A 16990-nucleotide genomic window follows, 5' to 3' on the forward strand; every position below is an offset into this window, starting at 1 on the left:
CAGCGACGTTAGAGGCTTCACAGCAACGACAACCACAACAGGAAATCCTGTTGCACCATTTTGGATTGGAATCAACAATCAACAAAGCCACAGTGCCAACTGTTACTGTAAATTAAAGAAACAATTCAGTGAAATAAAGTGATCTGACTCAGATGGGTTTGTTTTCCGGCTGGCCAGTGTCCAAACATGAGTGCTGTAGATTCCTCTGCAGGACAATTCGGTTTATTTCTCATCTTGCTTACTAAGCTGGCAGGAGTTAGGAACAGGGCTCGGCAGATAATGGTGGTGGTCGAAGTAAAAAAACCAAAAATAATTTGGGATCAGACAAACAATTTTTTAAAAAGTTTTTCTTGACAAAACCAAAAAACTGCAAAAAACAAACAAACAAAAACAAACCTGGGGGAAAAAAAATAAAGGTGTCAGATCAAACCAAATGTTTTGGATAGCACCACAAATGAAATGTTTCTGGATCTTTTCCCCCCCTGATTTGTTTTCCAACCGAAACGATTCACTGCATTCAACCCAAGTTTGTGAATAGTTTTGGTTGAGCTGAATCTGTATTTTTTGGTGAAAAAAATATTCTCACACACACACACACACACGCACAAAATTCCCCAGCTCTAGTCAAGAGTACTGTGGGAGCTACATGCTCTGTCCCTAATGAGGGGCCTCATGTAACTCAAATGCACCTCCTCCTTTTTGCTTGGAAAGGCACCCTGGGGCTTTGAAGGGAACTCCTTCCAGTTAGGCCCGGATTCTGCAAGCTGCTCCAGGTAGATTTCCAGGGGGCTTTGTGTGGGCACTGAGCCGCTTGCAGGATTACGATTAGGGTTAAGGGTATGTCTAGACAGCCCATCAGAGCAAGCCACCCAGTCCAGGCTGACAGGCTTGGGATAGCAGGGCTCGTGCCAGCATTTTCAAAATAGGTGGGTAGACCGTGCTTTGAAGATGCAGCTCTGGCTTGAAATTGGGCTCTGAAACCTACCCCCTCCCATCCCCTTGGGCTTCAGAAGTCGAGCTCCAGCCCAGCCAAAATTTCCAAAGTGCTGCCTACACAACTATTTTTAGAGCACTAGCATAAGCCCATCTACCCCAAGTCTGTCAAACCAGGCTGTGTAGAAATACCCTTTGAGATTAGTGGCTGGGACACTGGCGCTTTTGTGAGTGAGCTGATTCAGGCAGGAATAGGGGCACTGATTTCTAGGACTGTCTGGGTCACTGAAGTGAATGGCATCTGCCTGTGAAAATAAGTTATAGTTGCATACCATGGAACAGCAAATGAGATACACTTGTTCTCCACAGCCTGGCACATACTTATAACCATGTCTGAAACGCTCTTCAAAAACTGTTACAGCTAGAGTTGGCTGGAAAACAGAGATCCCTTCTTGTGAAAAATTTCACGTTCTTGGGGGGAAAAAAATCATCCCCAAACAGGACAAAACTTTCAGGCAGAAAATGAAATGGATAAGATTCCTTCCAGCTGAGGAGATCTGGTTTCAATTTTCCCCAATTTTTTCATTAGAATTGTAATTTTTCCCCACAGACATTTTCCGTCAAAAAATTGTTCTGTTGGAGAATTCCTGACCAACTCTAGCTATAACATAACACAGCTGTAACACAGTTAGTGTCCACACACAAAATGGTTACAGGCAGTGCAAGATCAGCATCAGTCCAGAGACTTGCCTTAGGCAGTCTATCTGGTCTGCAGCTCAATGATAAAGACTTCTGGCATGAAATCCTCACCTCTGCTCAGACCCCTTTATGCTTAATCAAAGGGCTGAAGTAGCATAAATGGGCCCTAAAAATCCCAGTTCGGGACAGGAGACAATTCCCCTGATGCAGGAATGGACTAAGAGAGCAGTAAGGCAGCTTCAGGGAAAGCGTCCTCACAATTCCTTGTGTAGGGGGCATACCAGGAGCGTGTCAGGGCAGGGATGCATCAGAGAGTGGTGCAGAGATTCTGAGACATGACAGGGCCCATAGAGAAGCCCTAAGGAGGCTGCCCTACTTAGATAGGCCTCCAGATCTGTATAAATTACACTGGGGGCCTCTCCTGCCCTCAGAGCAGCCCAAGATTGAAAGGGTGCAAAGGTGGCTTAAAGCCACATTAGACCCTTCTTCCTTCAGGCTGCACAGCATAGAATCTCATCCTGAAGTTGTCATAGGCCTCAGTCCTGCAAACAGATCCATGCAGGCAGACCCCTTATACCTACTGACTCATGTGAATGCCTTTGTAGGATCAGATCCTTAATTACTCGTTTAACAAAATTTAACTACGAGCAATTTTATTTTTTTCGTCCAAAGACTTTAAAGTTTGTAGTGTCCATATAAGGGAGCATTTGGAGGACACTGAAATCTGGTATATGGTTATCCAGCATGTTCAGAAATTCCACTTGAATGTGGAATTTCATACTGTGTAAGCATTTAATCTCCACATATATGGCTGGTGCATGCGATTCATTGGCAGGCAAATTTAGGGCCCAATCTGAAACCCATCAAAGTCAAAAGACTCCACTAGAGAGCAAGGGACATTTTCACTCTCTTTTCCCTCGTTGAAAGTGCTTTACAACAGTACTCAGCAATTTACTCTTTGCACAGTGGAAGCCAACAGGACAGGTCTGTCTTTGTTCAATAATGGAATTTTATTAGTTCATAATAAATAAGTAGTAAATTAGTGTAGGGGTTGGACAGCTGGTAAAAGTATTATCATCATGCCATCTCAAGGGCAGTCGGTTTGCCTCAGGGCTACTCAAAACTCCTGCTTTATTTATTTTTTTTGCATAGCTCTGCAACCTCACACAACCCTACTCACTTTAAGTCTTGGCTGGAAGCTTGGAAATCAACGACTGTTTTCTAAATACCATGCTGATAAAAAACACAGGTCAAACTTCACCAGCATTGCAGTGCTCTAACTACAATGGAGTCCAGATGCACTAGAGCATGGAACAGGCCAAATGATTTATTTGACAAATTTCACAATTTCCCCCCCAAACATTTATGAGTCAATAATATGACTGATCATCTTTGAAACTCTCACCCACTAAACCAGTCCTGAATCCTAATGAGCTCTGGCATTCTAAACTAAGAGGTTTACACAATTACAGAGGATAGACTGATAGACTGGATAGTACTCAGCAGTGTCCAGAGTAAGAAGGGATTAGAAGCAGCAGCAGCGGAGGAGAGAAATGGAGAGAAGTCACTAATACAATCTTTCTTTGAAAAGTGTTCTGAAGTAGATTTAATTTTTGAGCCAGATTCCTAGCTGTCTGCAATGGAGCTATACTGATTATACTGACCTTCAAGGCCTTTGCTTTCAAGTCAGAATAATTAACGGAGATAAGCCATTACGTCCAGTCCAACCTTTGTCATAGGAATTGTTCATACACATTAGCTATGGCTCTTAAATACAGTCAAATTGATGATAGCCAGTGATGATAGCTGGCCATTTGGAAATCTTGTGGGCTCTGACAAGGACTACGAAAATTCAGCAATTAACAGTTAATTGCAAACTCATTTTATTGCAATTTCACTGGACATTTTATTTGCATGCTGAAGTCTTCAATCAGTTCACAAGTTCATGCTGCTATGAGCAACAATTTATGCCTAGGAGAAATCAAATTGCAGCATGCCACAAATAGTATTATGAGCCCTGTAAACCTAAAGGCTGTGAACTGCTGGGATTTATTTATTTTTTTATGTTTTTGTTATCTTTATTTAGCTAATGAAGGCATAATGAAAAACTAACACATTTCAGAAATGACAGAGTAATGCTGCATTTATTTCTCCAAAGCAAGCAAAATCATGCACAGTGGCTGTCCTTTGAGAGGGCAGAGGACTTCCTGTCATTAGAGGAATTTAATCTAGGGTTTTGCCTGGCTTATATTTCTGAGTGAGTACATTTCTGAGAAACACACATCAGTTTCTCGCTCTGGGCCTGCTCTTACAACAATGAATTCCTGACGTCACAGTTCCAGCTCCAGGAACTGCTGAGTCATCATTTGACAGTGCTTTGTTATTTTACATGGCTGATAGCAGGCACAAGACCAACTTCCATTCACCGCATTCCTAAAACAACTGAACATTACTTAAGGAAACTCCCTGGAGGCACAGACAATTAAACTGGTTCTTTCCAGCTTCCTGTAACATTTCTCCAGTCTCTCTCTGAGTAAAGGCCTGTGTGTGAGTGAGAGTGTGTGTGTGTGAGAGAGAGAGAGAGGGAGGAAGAGGGAGAGCGCGCGCGCGCGGTGGGTGCCCAGCACCACTGAGAATCAGTTAACACTTCATCAGTGCATGAGAATGCATTGAACTAAATCACAATGTCTGTGTATTTTCTTTACCCCTTCTGTATAGTGGAAACCTTGTCTGCTGCAGCAATTTTAAGAGGTTTCAAGTCAATCTCATTCATCTCTCTGGAACACTGCACCCTTTGAGGTACCAGAGGCTCCTGGCCGGTCGCCCCAGCCCAGGAAGGACTAATGCCAAGCCCAAAAGTCTGCTCAGGCCCTTCCTTTGGGGCCCTGTTTTATTCTTCAACACAAAAGTTAAACAAAGCTATTCTCTTGACCAAAGCAGGCTGAAAAGCCTTTTCCCCTGCTTCTCCCTCCCCCTGCTCCTGGGGCCAGCAACAGGAACCCACCCCCCTCCTGCAGCAATCCTTTTCATCAGAACCACTTGCTGGCTTTTACAATCACTTGATCAATCTCAGCTAGGAGGCAGCGGATCCATCACAGGTGATGTTGGGCCCCAACTCCTCTTAAAGGGCTGCCCCTCCCCACCCCCTGTGACACATACCTCCTGCAAACTCTATGTTGCTCCTCCCACTACCTTAAGTCCAAGTACATCTTAAATGACACGAAGGTTCCATGGTGAACTCATCACATGATCACAAAATTCTACCCAGAATGCACACAAAGGGATGATGTTTATTGCTGCTTATTTATTTATTTCTATTTCATTAGAAAAAAAGAATCCCAAAATCGAGGGGTCTACACATGGAGTTAAACAATAAAAGCACATCCCCCCAAAAAAACCCTCTGAGTCCTTATCCATAAAGTAAATACTTCCACCCACTGTAAACAAAATATTCTTCTCCTGCTTCACTTGTCCCCTTGTGAGGAGTGTGGGAAGCTATGTAGCCCTGGCAGCATGTCTGGCAAGTCAAAGAGTCAGGTCCTGTTAGCTCTAGAAGGGGAATAAATTTAAGAATCAAGGGCACTTGATCATGTCCAGCCACCAACTGCTCCCATTCAAGACAGGGACCTGTGAGTGTATGCATCTCAGCTACTGCAGCTGCCATAGGATCGCACAAGGAGAGAGGGCTCTCCAAGGATAACCGGGACCACACCGCTTGCAGCCACGTTTTCAAAGGCAGCCACTGGATTTGGGTGCCTCAGTTTGTGGGCACGTGACTTGAGACAACTCTGGACCGATTTTCAGAGATGCAGAGTGCCTGCAGCTCCCCCTGGCTTCAGATAGACTTGTGGGTGCTCAGCACCTCTGGAAACTAGGTTCAAGATCTTTCCAGTGGGGGATCCAAAAATTAAGACACCCAACAGTCACTTTGAAAGTGTTGGCCTTAGGGCCTGATTTGTCAGGACTGTGCCGACCTCTTAAACATCATCTAGACAGCAAAGCAGGTTGCTCCCTCAGCCAAAAAAGCATTACCCCTGCCTCAGCGAGGCCGAGTCTCAGCTGGCTGGTTCTCAGCCAAGTTATGACAGCACTAATTTCACCATGAGTTGGCCCCCAGCCACACAGGCTGTTCGTGAATTGGTTCAGTTTCAATCCCTTCTACGCCACAGATTCATAGATTTCAAGGCCAGAAGGGACCATTTGATCACGTAGTCCAGTGGTTTTCGAACTGCGGGTTGGGATCCCAAAGTGGGTCGCGACCCCGTTTTAATGGGGATGCCAGGGCAGGTTTAGACTTGTTGGGGCCTGGGGCCAAAGCCCGAGCCTAACTACCGAGGGCCGAAGCACAAGAGCTCAGGTGACAGGACTTCAGCTTTGGTCTCCCCCCCAAGAGGCACTGGGGGTTTGGGGTTTGGTTTTTGCCCCCCTACCTGGAGCAGAGGTGGGGAGGGAAGCTCAGGTGGGCTCAAACTTCACCCCACACTCCTGGGGTTGTGTAGTAATTTTTGTTGTCAGAAGGGGGTTGCGGTGCAATGAAGTTTGAGAACCCCTGATCTAGTCTGACCTCCTGCGTCATACAGACAAAGTATCATCCAGTTACCCCTGGATGAAACATAATAGCTTGTGTTTGACTAAATTCTAAAACGTGTAATAAACCGTTGTAGATGGAGGGGCCTATATAATGGCTTTCACATTGTTCTCCTATCAAAAATACCCGGTCCACACAGGTCAGGAAAGTCACCCTAGCTAATAGCAGTGGTATTTAAAGCATGGATGCAGCTAGCACCATATTAATTCCTGTATGAGAGGGTCATATTTTACACGTCACCAATTTAAATCAGGACATGCAGGATCAGATTGATTTTTCCTGTAATAGTCCATAGATTGGAGGCAATTCACTCTGCCGATAGGAACTGCACTGCTTTCGACACTCATGGAGTATCCTGTAAACTAATCTACACTCTAGAGTTGGTGATGAACATAAGAACTGCCATATTGGGTCAGACCAAAGGTCCATCTAGCCCAGTATCCTGTCTTCCGACAGTGGCCAAAGCCAGGTGCCCCAGAGGGAATGAACAGAACAGGTAATCATCAAGTGATCCATCCCCTGTAGGCCATTCCCAGCTTCTGGCAAACCGAGGCTAGGGACACCATCCCTGCCTGTCCTGGCTAATAGCCATTGATGGACCTATCCTCCATGAACGTATCTAGTTCTTTTCTGATGGCCTCAAAAGATACTATTCCACACCAGAAAGGAAGGCAGTAACCTACCCATCCTACACTTGAGTACCTCAGCTACAGTCTGACCAAAAAAGGGCTTTGTAGCAGGTCATAGAATCATAGAATATCAGGGTTGGAAGGGACCTCAGGAGGTCATCTAGTCCAACCCCCTGCTCAAAGCAGGACCAATCCCCAATCAAATCATCCCAGCCAAGGCTTTGTCAAGCCTGACCTTAAAAACTTCCAAGGAAGGAGATTCTACCACCTCCCTAGGTAACGCATTCCAGTGTTTCTCCACCCTCCTAGTGAAAAAGTTTTTCCTAATATCCAACCTAAACCTCCCCCACTGCAACTTGAGACCATTACTCCTTGTCCTGTCCTCTTCTACTACTGAGAATAGTCTAGAACCATCCTCTCTGGAACCACCTCTCAGGTAGTTGAAAGCAGCTATCAAATCCCCCCTCATTCTTCTCTTCTGCAGACTAAACAATCCCAGTTCCCTCAGCCTCTCCTCATAAGTCATGTGTTCCAGACCCCTAATCATTTCTGTTGCCCTTCGCTGGACTCTCTCCAATTTATCCACGTCCTTCTTGTAGTGTGGGGCCCAAAACTGGACACAGTACTCCAGATGAGGCCTCACCAATGTCGAATAGAGGGGAACGATCACGTCCCTCGATCTGCTCGCTATGCGCCTACTTATACATCCCAAAATGCCATTGGCCTTCTTGGCAACAAGGGCACACTGCTGACTCATATCCAGCTTCTCATCCACTGTAACCCCTAGGTCCTTTTCCGCAGAACTGCTGCCTAGCCATTCGGTCCCTAGTCTGTAGCTGTGCATTGGGTTCTTCCGTCCTAAGTGCAGGACCCTGCACTTATCCTTATTGAACCGCATCAGATTTCTTTTGGCCCAATCCTCCAATTTGTCTAGGTCCCTCTGTATCCTATCCCTGCCCTCCAGCGTATCTACCACTCCTCCCAGTTTAGTATCATCCGCAAATTTGCTGAGAGTGCAATCCACACCATCCTCCAGATCATTTATAAAGATATTGAACAAAACCGGCCCCAGGACCGACCCCTGGGGCACTCCACTTGACACCGGCTGCCAACTAGACATGGAGCCATTGATCACCACCCGTTGAGCCCGACAATCTAGCCAACTTTCTACCCACCTTATAGTGCATTCATCCAGCCCATACTTCTTTAACTTGCTGACAAGAATACTGTGGGAGACCATGTCAAAAGCTTTGCTAAAGTCAAGAAACAACACATCCACTGCTTTCCCTTCATCCACAGAATCAGTAATCTCATCATAGAAGGCTATTAGATTAGTCAGGCATGACCTACCCTTGGTGAATCCATGCTGACTGTTCCTGATCACTTTCCTCTCGTGTAAGTGCTTCAGGATTGATTCCTTGAGGACCTGCTCCATGATTTTTCCGGGGACTGAGGTGAGGCTGACTGGCCTGTAGTTCCCAGGATCCTCCTTCTTCCCTTTTTTAAAGATTGGCACTACATTAGCCTTTTTCCAGTCATCTGGGACTTCCCCCGTTCGCCACGAGTTTTCAAAGATAATGGCCAATGGCTCTGCAATCACATCCACCAATTCCTTTAGCACTCTCGGATGCAACTCCTCCGGCCCCATGGACTTGTGCACGTCCAGCTTTTCTAAATAGTCCCTAACCACCTCTTTCTCCACAGAGGGCTGGCCATCTACTCCCCATGTTGTGATGCCCAGCGCAGCAGTCTGGGAGCTGTCCTTGTTAGTGAAGACAGAGGCAAAAAAAGCATTGAGCACATTAGCTTTTTCCACATCCTCTGTCACTAGGTTGCCTCCCTCATTCAGTAAGGGGCCCACACTTTCCTTGGCTTTCTTCTTGTTGCCAACATACCTGAAGAAACCCTTCTTGTTACTCTTGACATCTCTTGCTAGCTGCAGCTCCAGGTGCGATTTGGCCCTCCTGATTTCATTCCTACATGCCCGAGCAATATTTTTATACTCTTCCCTGGTCATATGTCCAACCTTCCACTTCTTGTAAGCTTCTTTTTTATGTTTAAGATCCGCTAGGATTTCACCGTTAAGCCAAGCTGGTCGCCTGCCATATTTACTATTCTTTCGACTCATCGGGATGGTTTGTCCCTGTAACCTCAACAGGGATTCCTTGAAATACAGCCAGCTCTCCTGGACTCCTTTCCCCTTCATGTTAGTCCCCCAGGGGATCCTACCCATCCGCTCCCTGAGGGAGTCGAAGTCTGCTTTCCTGAAGTCCAGGGTCCATATCCTGCTGCTTACCTTTCTTCCCTGCGTCAGGATCCTGAACTCAACCAACTCATGGTCACTGCCTCCCAGATTCCCGTCCACTTTTGCTTCCCCCACTAATTCTTCCCTGTTTGTGAGCAGCAGGTCAAGAAAAGCTCCCCCCCCAGTTGGCTCGTCTAGCACTTGCACCAGGAAATTGTCCCCTACGCTTTCCAAAAACTTCCTGGATTGTCTATGCACCGCTGTATTGCTCTCCCAGCAAATATCAGGAAAATTAAAGTCACCCATGAGAACCAGGGCGTGCGATCTAGTAGCTTCTGCGAGTTGCCGGAAGAAAGCCTCATCCACCTCATCCCCCTGGTCCGGTGGTCTAAATCAGACTCCCACCACTACATCACTCTTGTTGCTCACACTTCTAAACTTAATCCATAGACACTCGGGTTTTTCTGCAGTTTCGCACCGGAGCTCTGAGCAGTCATACTGCTCCCTTACATACAGTGCTACTCCACCACCTTTTCTGCCCTGCCTGTCCTTCCTGAACAGTTTATAACCATCCATGACAGTGATCCAGTCATGTGAGTTATCCCACCAAGTCTCTGTTATTCCAATCACGTCATAATTCCTTGACATCACCAGGACCTCCAGTTCTCCCTGCTTGTTTCCAAGGCTTTGTGCATTTGTATATAAGCACTTGAGATAACCTGCTGATCGCCCCTCCTTCTCAGTATGAGGCAGGAGCCTGCCCCTCACAGACGTTCCTGCCTGTGTTTCCTCCCGTCATCCCGCTTTCCCACTTACCTCAGGGCTTTGGTCTCCTTCCCCCGGTGAACCTAGTTTAAAGCCCTCCTCACTAGGTTAGCCAGCCTGCTCGCATCCCTAACGATGCTTCCCTTTCTGGCCTCTACTTATGACCTAAAAGAATGCCAAGCATTACTGAGCCTCTTGGAACATGCCATACTAGAAACATTACTCTCAGCCAAATCCAAATGTCGTGGCAGAGGGCTTAATGTCTACACAAGGGGTTTAAACCAGATTAAGTCAAATTAATCCAGTTCAAAAATGCTTGCATACACACAACGCAATCCATCACAGCACACAATCTCTGCATTTATCACAAACTCCGGAATCCTCTTCCAAAGTGGACTACATTTGCTGCAAATTGAGTTAGATGCAATGTTGCTGTTGAGCAGAGCCAGATAAAGCACAAGCAGCTCAGCAGGACCTATATTAAAACCCAGGATGACCAGAAATAATCTGGCAAGGGACTTGTAACCTACCCATTTTCTGAGGAACTGGACAGGATTTTGCATAAATACATAACCACCCAACCCAGAAAGGTTGTGGAACCTTCTGACCACTCTTCTCCATCCCTCCCAAGGATAACCAGCAACACTCACTGGAGGATGAGAATGAAGAGGGCAGTGAGGAGTTGTCCCCTGAGAGCCAGGCTCTGATGCCAGCCAGGTAGAAAGCCAACCCAATTCCTGTCCTGCAACAACGGAGCCCAAGTCCCAGCCAGAAACCCAGGCTGGGGTCCAAGAGGAAGATCCTCTGGAGGGAATTTCAGCACGTATCTATATTTACAATGTATTATTATTTGTGGATAGCCATGATAGCTTCTGTTTCAGGTGCCCCATTGCCCCAGCCATTTTAGGCAGAGGTGAGCTAGGAGACTTTCCAAGCCTCCAGCCCCTGCCTCCCTCCCTCCACCCATGCTGTCTGCTCACCCTCCACCCCCATATACATTTCCAACTACCCTGTTCCACCCAGGTAATCAGCCTCTGTCACATGCTAAAGCCTTGATCATTGACCATTTTCGGGTCATGCCATGGAGGGCAAATGCCCTTCTACCTATTTTCCTTTCCACTCCCCTCATCTGTCCTGCCCAGTGAACACCCACACCTGGCGGTCTTCAAACATAGCTGCCTCATTGCCTGCTGCTGCCACAGAGGAGGAGAAAAAGAAAAAAGATCCAGTCAGCAAGAAGTAAGGATCCAACAAGTACATCTGCACTTTAGGTATCTGTAAATTACTCAAATCTACCAATTATTTCAAGACACTAGAGAGAAAAGGATGGATGTTTACAACACCAGGAGTGGATCAACATCATCACTATAGCTGTAGCTTTAGCCCGAATACCCTAAACGGGCTCCTACGAACCCCTTCTCAGGCAGAACCTCCAATATTTCCCCCCTCTTTCTGATTTACTTTCCCATTAGCACCCTCCACCGCCTGTGTCGTGATGTTTTTTCCTCTGGCTGAGGGAGAGCTAACTGTGGCATTCTGGAGTTCCTCATCTCTGCTCCTCAGGGCTCTGCCCCAGTGATTGTCATTGCTGTAGTGTGCCCAACCTCAGATTTCTGGGTAGCTGCTAGATTACAAAGCCAGCTTCAACGTTCACGCCATATGTTATGTAATCCTGGAGAAAACAAAACCGAAGGGGTCCCCTTAAAAAGTAATCACAGCTCGATTCCTTACGTAACATATGCAGTGGCTCAAGTTTAGCCCGATCTCTTCCTATATTAAATTTTAAAAAGTCACAGCAACTGAGGACAGGCCCATCTGTTAAATGTGTGGGAGATTTGTGACATAATGGTCATGTTCATTCTAGACAAAACAATCTGAATACCATGGGAGACATTAGAGGCAAATGAGTAACTTTCCCAGGCTGTTCAGTCATTTAAGTGGCATGACATCAGCGAGCATCTTTTAAAGGGACAGAAATGTATGTGCCCTACAAAGCCTCCTGGCTTTGCAAAATGGTACTATTCAGTGATTTGCTCTCCTGGAATCTCTTGACTTCAAGAGTATCCCGATTTGTAGGCTATCATTTGAGAATGTGTTCATTACAGAAAAGCATGTCCCAATGCCAAGAACTCAGGTCTCGCTATTTTTTCAATGACACACTCAAGGCTCCTTGCTTCAGCAATTGGGAGCACAAGGACATGGAAAATAAAGCCACAGGATGACCAGATCTGCAGTCCTGCTAACAAGGACAGTGCCTGAAATTGCATCCCAGGACCAGACAGTCCTCTGAAAGTATCCTGGGCTCACTAGGAGAAAGGGATGAGGGCAGTCGGAGCAAAACCTAGAGGTGTTAACTTGGGTGACATTTGACACCACTTGCCTGGGAAACCGATCATTCCAGTCACTTTCACGGATGTTGGGACAAAGAATTTAAAATCAACTATCCTCACAGAAATAACGGTTCCTCAGCCCCCAAGAAAACGGATTGTGTATAGTACAAACATATATGTGATTAATACATTCCAGGAAAAACAAACCCCTTTGTTCTAAATTCCTGTCTAAATCCTTATAATCTCACTCAGGCTAGGAAGGTATTTATACTGCGCTCGTCACCGTGGTATTTAATGACGTGGACATCATGTAAATAAACATAGAAATAAGAGTATTCTTTAGTGATCATGGACACTAAGGAACTAATACATATGGTTCCGTATGAGAAGCCCCAGATCAGCTATAGGACTAGTTACCATACTATATAGGATATCATTGCAGGGGTATCATCCTGTATGCCATCTGATAGGATGGCTCAAAACTGTATAGAAGGAGATGGTAACTGCATTAGGCTAAGCAGAAATCACCCCTCATGTAAAGATGTGTGATTATAAAAACTGTGAACAGCATTAAAAATACCATTTGGAAGGGTGGACTTCAAAGAGCAGATGTCCATCCACTCAGGCCCAGTTTCAACATGGTTAAAAATCATCCAATGAAAGGAAGAGCATGGCATTTTATTTTCCTGGATGACAGGAATTCAGGGATTAAAGTTTTTTTAAAAAAAAGTCCTTCATCCTCCCCATCAGTTAGTGGGAGTTACAAGATACAGGGTAACCAAGGAGCAGCATGGGTGGGTGTCCTCAGCCAGCCTGTTGTGTTGTTAACATGTCTTCATTAGACTTCAAAAACATGTGACCCATTGTGGCTAAAAGTACACTGGTAACTCCTGCCGCCTAGTGGTAAAAACATTTCCTTTCTAAAACAGCAAGTAGATTGCCTTGGGGTCAGTCGACTCTAAGATTGATAACAGAGCTGGGCCTTTTCAGGGTTATTACTGTTATTTATTATTTGTATCGCGGTCGTGCCTGCGCTCCCTAGTCACGGCCCAGGACCCCATTGTGCTAGGCACTGTACTGAAACAGACCAGAAAGACAGAAAATTATCTGCAGTAGATGCAGGAGTTCTTATCAAGAAATGAACTGCCTCTCTAATCAGCAGCAAAGCAGTTGTCTATGCTTTGCTCCTAACTTGGGGGCAGTACAGTTTGTTTCACTGCACCCAAATAGTATATAGGGGTCTAAATAATCAAATGCGGCCTGCGTCCACCAACATCCCCAATGCGACTCTTACCCATCCACCCTCAAAGCTTCAGGGTACTTCAGACAGACACTTTTCTACAGTAAAGTCTCCATCACCCCACAAAGCACTGCTGCTGGCACAGCCTCACGTACATTTATGCCACAATATCCTTTTGATGCTTATCACTGTAACGTTCAAACGATGCAGCTCTGTGATGAGGAATGCATTTTAAAAAAACTTGCTTTGGATCTTTTAAAGGGAGCTGTTGAGCATCCCCATCTCTCACTGGGGTCGGACCCTATGTTTATTCCAGATGTTAAATAGCCCTGCAGGGAAATGTAAAATGGGCACCCCAGAGGAGATGTGGGAGCTCAGCACTTCTCAGGATCAGGCTCTTCATTTCCTTTAAAATAAGACAAGCCCTCAAAATGGGTAGTTATTGTAAGATTTCTAATGAGAGGCCTGGCACTTTATCAATTGTAATGTATGGCCCAAGTTTTGAAAATTTATATGAATAATGAATGACAATGTCATTTTAAAAACAAAGCAATTAAGCTTTATTAATGTAACTTCATGGAAAGAACAGAAACGAATACAGGAGGAAATTCACCCCTGTGCAGAGAGTGAGCATAAAGACTATACATCACTTTAGCCCCACTCAGCCCTGTTTTGATAACTTAAATGTCGTCTGCACAGGAGTGAATTTCACCCCCAGTCAATACATGTCTCTCTGCAAAAGGACCCAATCATGCTCCCAGAAACTAACATAAATCCAGTTATTGTGGGTTGCAGCTGGCGTGGCTGAGGACAGAATTTGGCCCAAGCACTATAAATCACAATTAACCATGTTAATTTGAAATCTATTTATTTTTTAGTGTCTCTATTATTTTGTTTTAATTTATTATTATAGGCGCACGGATGTTTACCGCTGCTCTCGGACAATCCTGATAACAAACCAATCTCTCTCAACTGGGGGGATTCTCCCAGGAAACGTTTTAATTAAATAAAGTCACAGCAAAGTAGGGTAGCTGTTACTGGCAGAAAGTCCTGTCACAGTAGATCTGAGCTCTAGTAATATCTAACATTACCAGACCTTTCCAAACATATTTCTATGCAATTCATTAGTGAGGTTATTAACCTGGGTCCTTGTACCTTTGTGCTATGAAAACCAAAGTGAGATTCAATTAAGGCCCTCTGTACTTGTGAGAGGGCTGATATATAAACCCTGTTTCTGTTCAGGATAGGTTGCTTTGTGAAATACATAAACTCTAACAAAAATCCTCCTCCATTACGTGGGAGTAGCTTCCCAGGGCTCCACCCCAAGCTGACATGGTGCTTGAGCTCTCCGGCTGGCTGTTGCACCACTCAAATGAAACACGAACACCATCAGTCAGGTTGCTGCCAGAGCGCACTCCTTCCCTGTTAGGGATTCACCAAGCAGCAGTGAAGTATGTGTGATTAAAGAATAATTTCTTCTATGGCCCTCTGAGGGAAAAGGCAGACTCTATGAGACGTCAGTAGAAGACAGACTAGTAATAGCTAGAAATGAGTTGTAGCAGTTTGAAAGAGCTTCAGTACCTAAGATACTTGGATCTCCATGGGAAGGATGGTTTAGCTCATCGAATGTATGTCCACATGCTGAGAGACAGCTATTCTACATTGGGCTGGCCCAATGTTCACTAAAGTCAATGGGACTCTTTCCATTGACTTGAGTGGGTTTTTGATCAGACTCCGCATTAGCTAGTAAGATGGACTAGAGCGGACAGGTTTTTCCCCAAAATCTAATTCTTTGAGGTTGCAGAGTTGTGCTGTAGTGGGGGCAGCGCAGTCTCATTCAATTCTCTAACCAGGATCTCTAGGTCCGAGATCCCTCACTGACCAGTTCAGAGGATTGTGTGGAGAAGGGAGGCTCAGAGTATGTCGGGTGGTTGGCACTGACACAGGCTCTGTTGCCAGGAAGGACGGCACAGCAGGTCTTCCCCATCATTGCAGTTTTGTTAAGCAGCTCGGAACGAGGCAGGATTTTGCCAGGCAAACGGAGATGTTGATGCTAGAGGCAGAACTTGCTGGAACCTTTGCCCTGCCCTCAACCCCATCAGTGGCATGGAGAAACCGCGACTACAGCAGGTTTCAAGGGAACTGTCCGCGGATGCTTTGCTATCCACTCAGCTCTGCTTATAAGAGGTGAGGAAAAATATTCAGGAAGCCTCCATGCTACCCAGTGCGTGGGGAGCAATGTGGAAGCTGAGCCATACTCACAGAAGTCTGAAAACAGTAGAAAAGCTGGGTGAGGAATGGGTGGCTCCTGGCCAGGGACAGGATGCGCTTCTCTGTCATGGTGCATTCCACATCGTCATCCTGGAGAATAACATCCTTCTTCAGCACCTTCACGGCATACAGCTGGTCCGTCTCTTTTATTTTGGCAAGCATCACCTAAACCAAAGCAAGAGAATGAACCATATAGGCTAAATCCTGCTCTCTCCCACACAAGTATGGCAGGAGGACACAGGGGCCTCTCACACAACCTGGCAGGAGATGGAAGACAGCATATCTTCACGGCACACAGTCGTGAAGTCCAGCCAACTAGCGAGGTCAGTGTCAGCGGACATGGGCGTGGCCACCAGTGTGACCATCTAGTGACAAAGCTAGCTAGCATGTGTGCTGCCATGAGCGCAGGCCCTATCCAGCAGAAGTGAGCATGCAGGTTGCTCAGTGCTGTAAGGAGCAGCAAATCTCTCCTAGACCTGGTCAGTGGCATCCTTCCCAGTGCCCGCAGGAATCCTCTACCATAACACACACCACGCCATGCCGTCTGTCCCACCTTGCTGCACAATCAGAGTTTGGCCCATTCACCAATTTTGACTGCACCATTTGCACAATGGCTTTGAGGCAAAAACCAGGTGCATGGTTTGCTGGTAGATGGAGAGTGAGCTCTGAACTGCATTGAGCTCTGACACTATTACCTTGAATCCTTTAAAGGAGAAGTTCATCTTCCCAAGGAAGTGCTGCACAAGTGAGCACTAATGCTGCAGCATACTTGACATTTCTGTTATGCTCCCTTGCATACAGAAATTATTCTTTTGGTTGTGGCTGTTTTCCCCTTTTGTTGTAGTCAGTGTTTCAATTTGTGGTTGGTTTTATATTCCCCTCCTCTCCCCTCTATAGCGGGTCTTTCTGCATATATGTATAATCACCCTGATATTCACATGTGCTGAGCTCCCGTGCAGCGCCCATTGATTTCCAGTCATGTTTCTCCTGACAGGGATCTTACCTTTTATCTGGTTTGGGAAGCACCTCATGTACTTGGGAGCCACTAAAATAACAAACAACAACGACGACACTACTATTTCGTGAAGAGCCAGGAATAAAACTCACCTTCCCAAAACTGCCCTTTCCCAACACTCGGATGAAGGTGAAGTCTTTGATCCCGAACCTGCTTGCTGAACTTCCACTCACACCACTGCCGTCGTTTGGACTTTCTTTTCCCTGGCACCTCAGCGTGGATCTTGAAACTAATTTCTGGGGAGGAAAATAACCGAGTTTGTCTAAAAATTGTAT

The 16990-nt window shown here is 45.8% G+C and overlaps 1 protein-coding gene across 1 annotated transcript in view; it reads right to left on the bottom strand.

Annotated features, from left to right (window-relative positions):
• The window catches only part of PRKCH (protein kinase C eta), a 169636-nt gene that overhangs the window by 73602 nt on the left and 79044 nt on the right, over positions 1-16990 (bottom strand). The window contains exons 8-9 of the mRNA XM_037901135.2: positions 16808-16951; positions 15692-15865 (exon numbers count right to left, since the gene is read on the bottom strand). Of these exons, the coding sequence (XP_037757063.1) occupies positions 15692-15865; positions 16808-16951 (318 nt within the window). The remainder of the gene's footprint in view (positions 1-15691; positions 15866-16807; positions 16952-16990) is intronic.

This window comes from Chelonia mydas, chromosome 6 (genome assembly GCF_015237465.2).
Source record: "Chelonia mydas isolate rCheMyd1 chromosome 6, rCheMyd1.pri.v2, whole genome shotgun sequence".
Taxonomy (NCBI): domain Eukaryota; kingdom Metazoa; phylum Chordata; order Testudines; family Cheloniidae; genus Chelonia; species Chelonia mydas.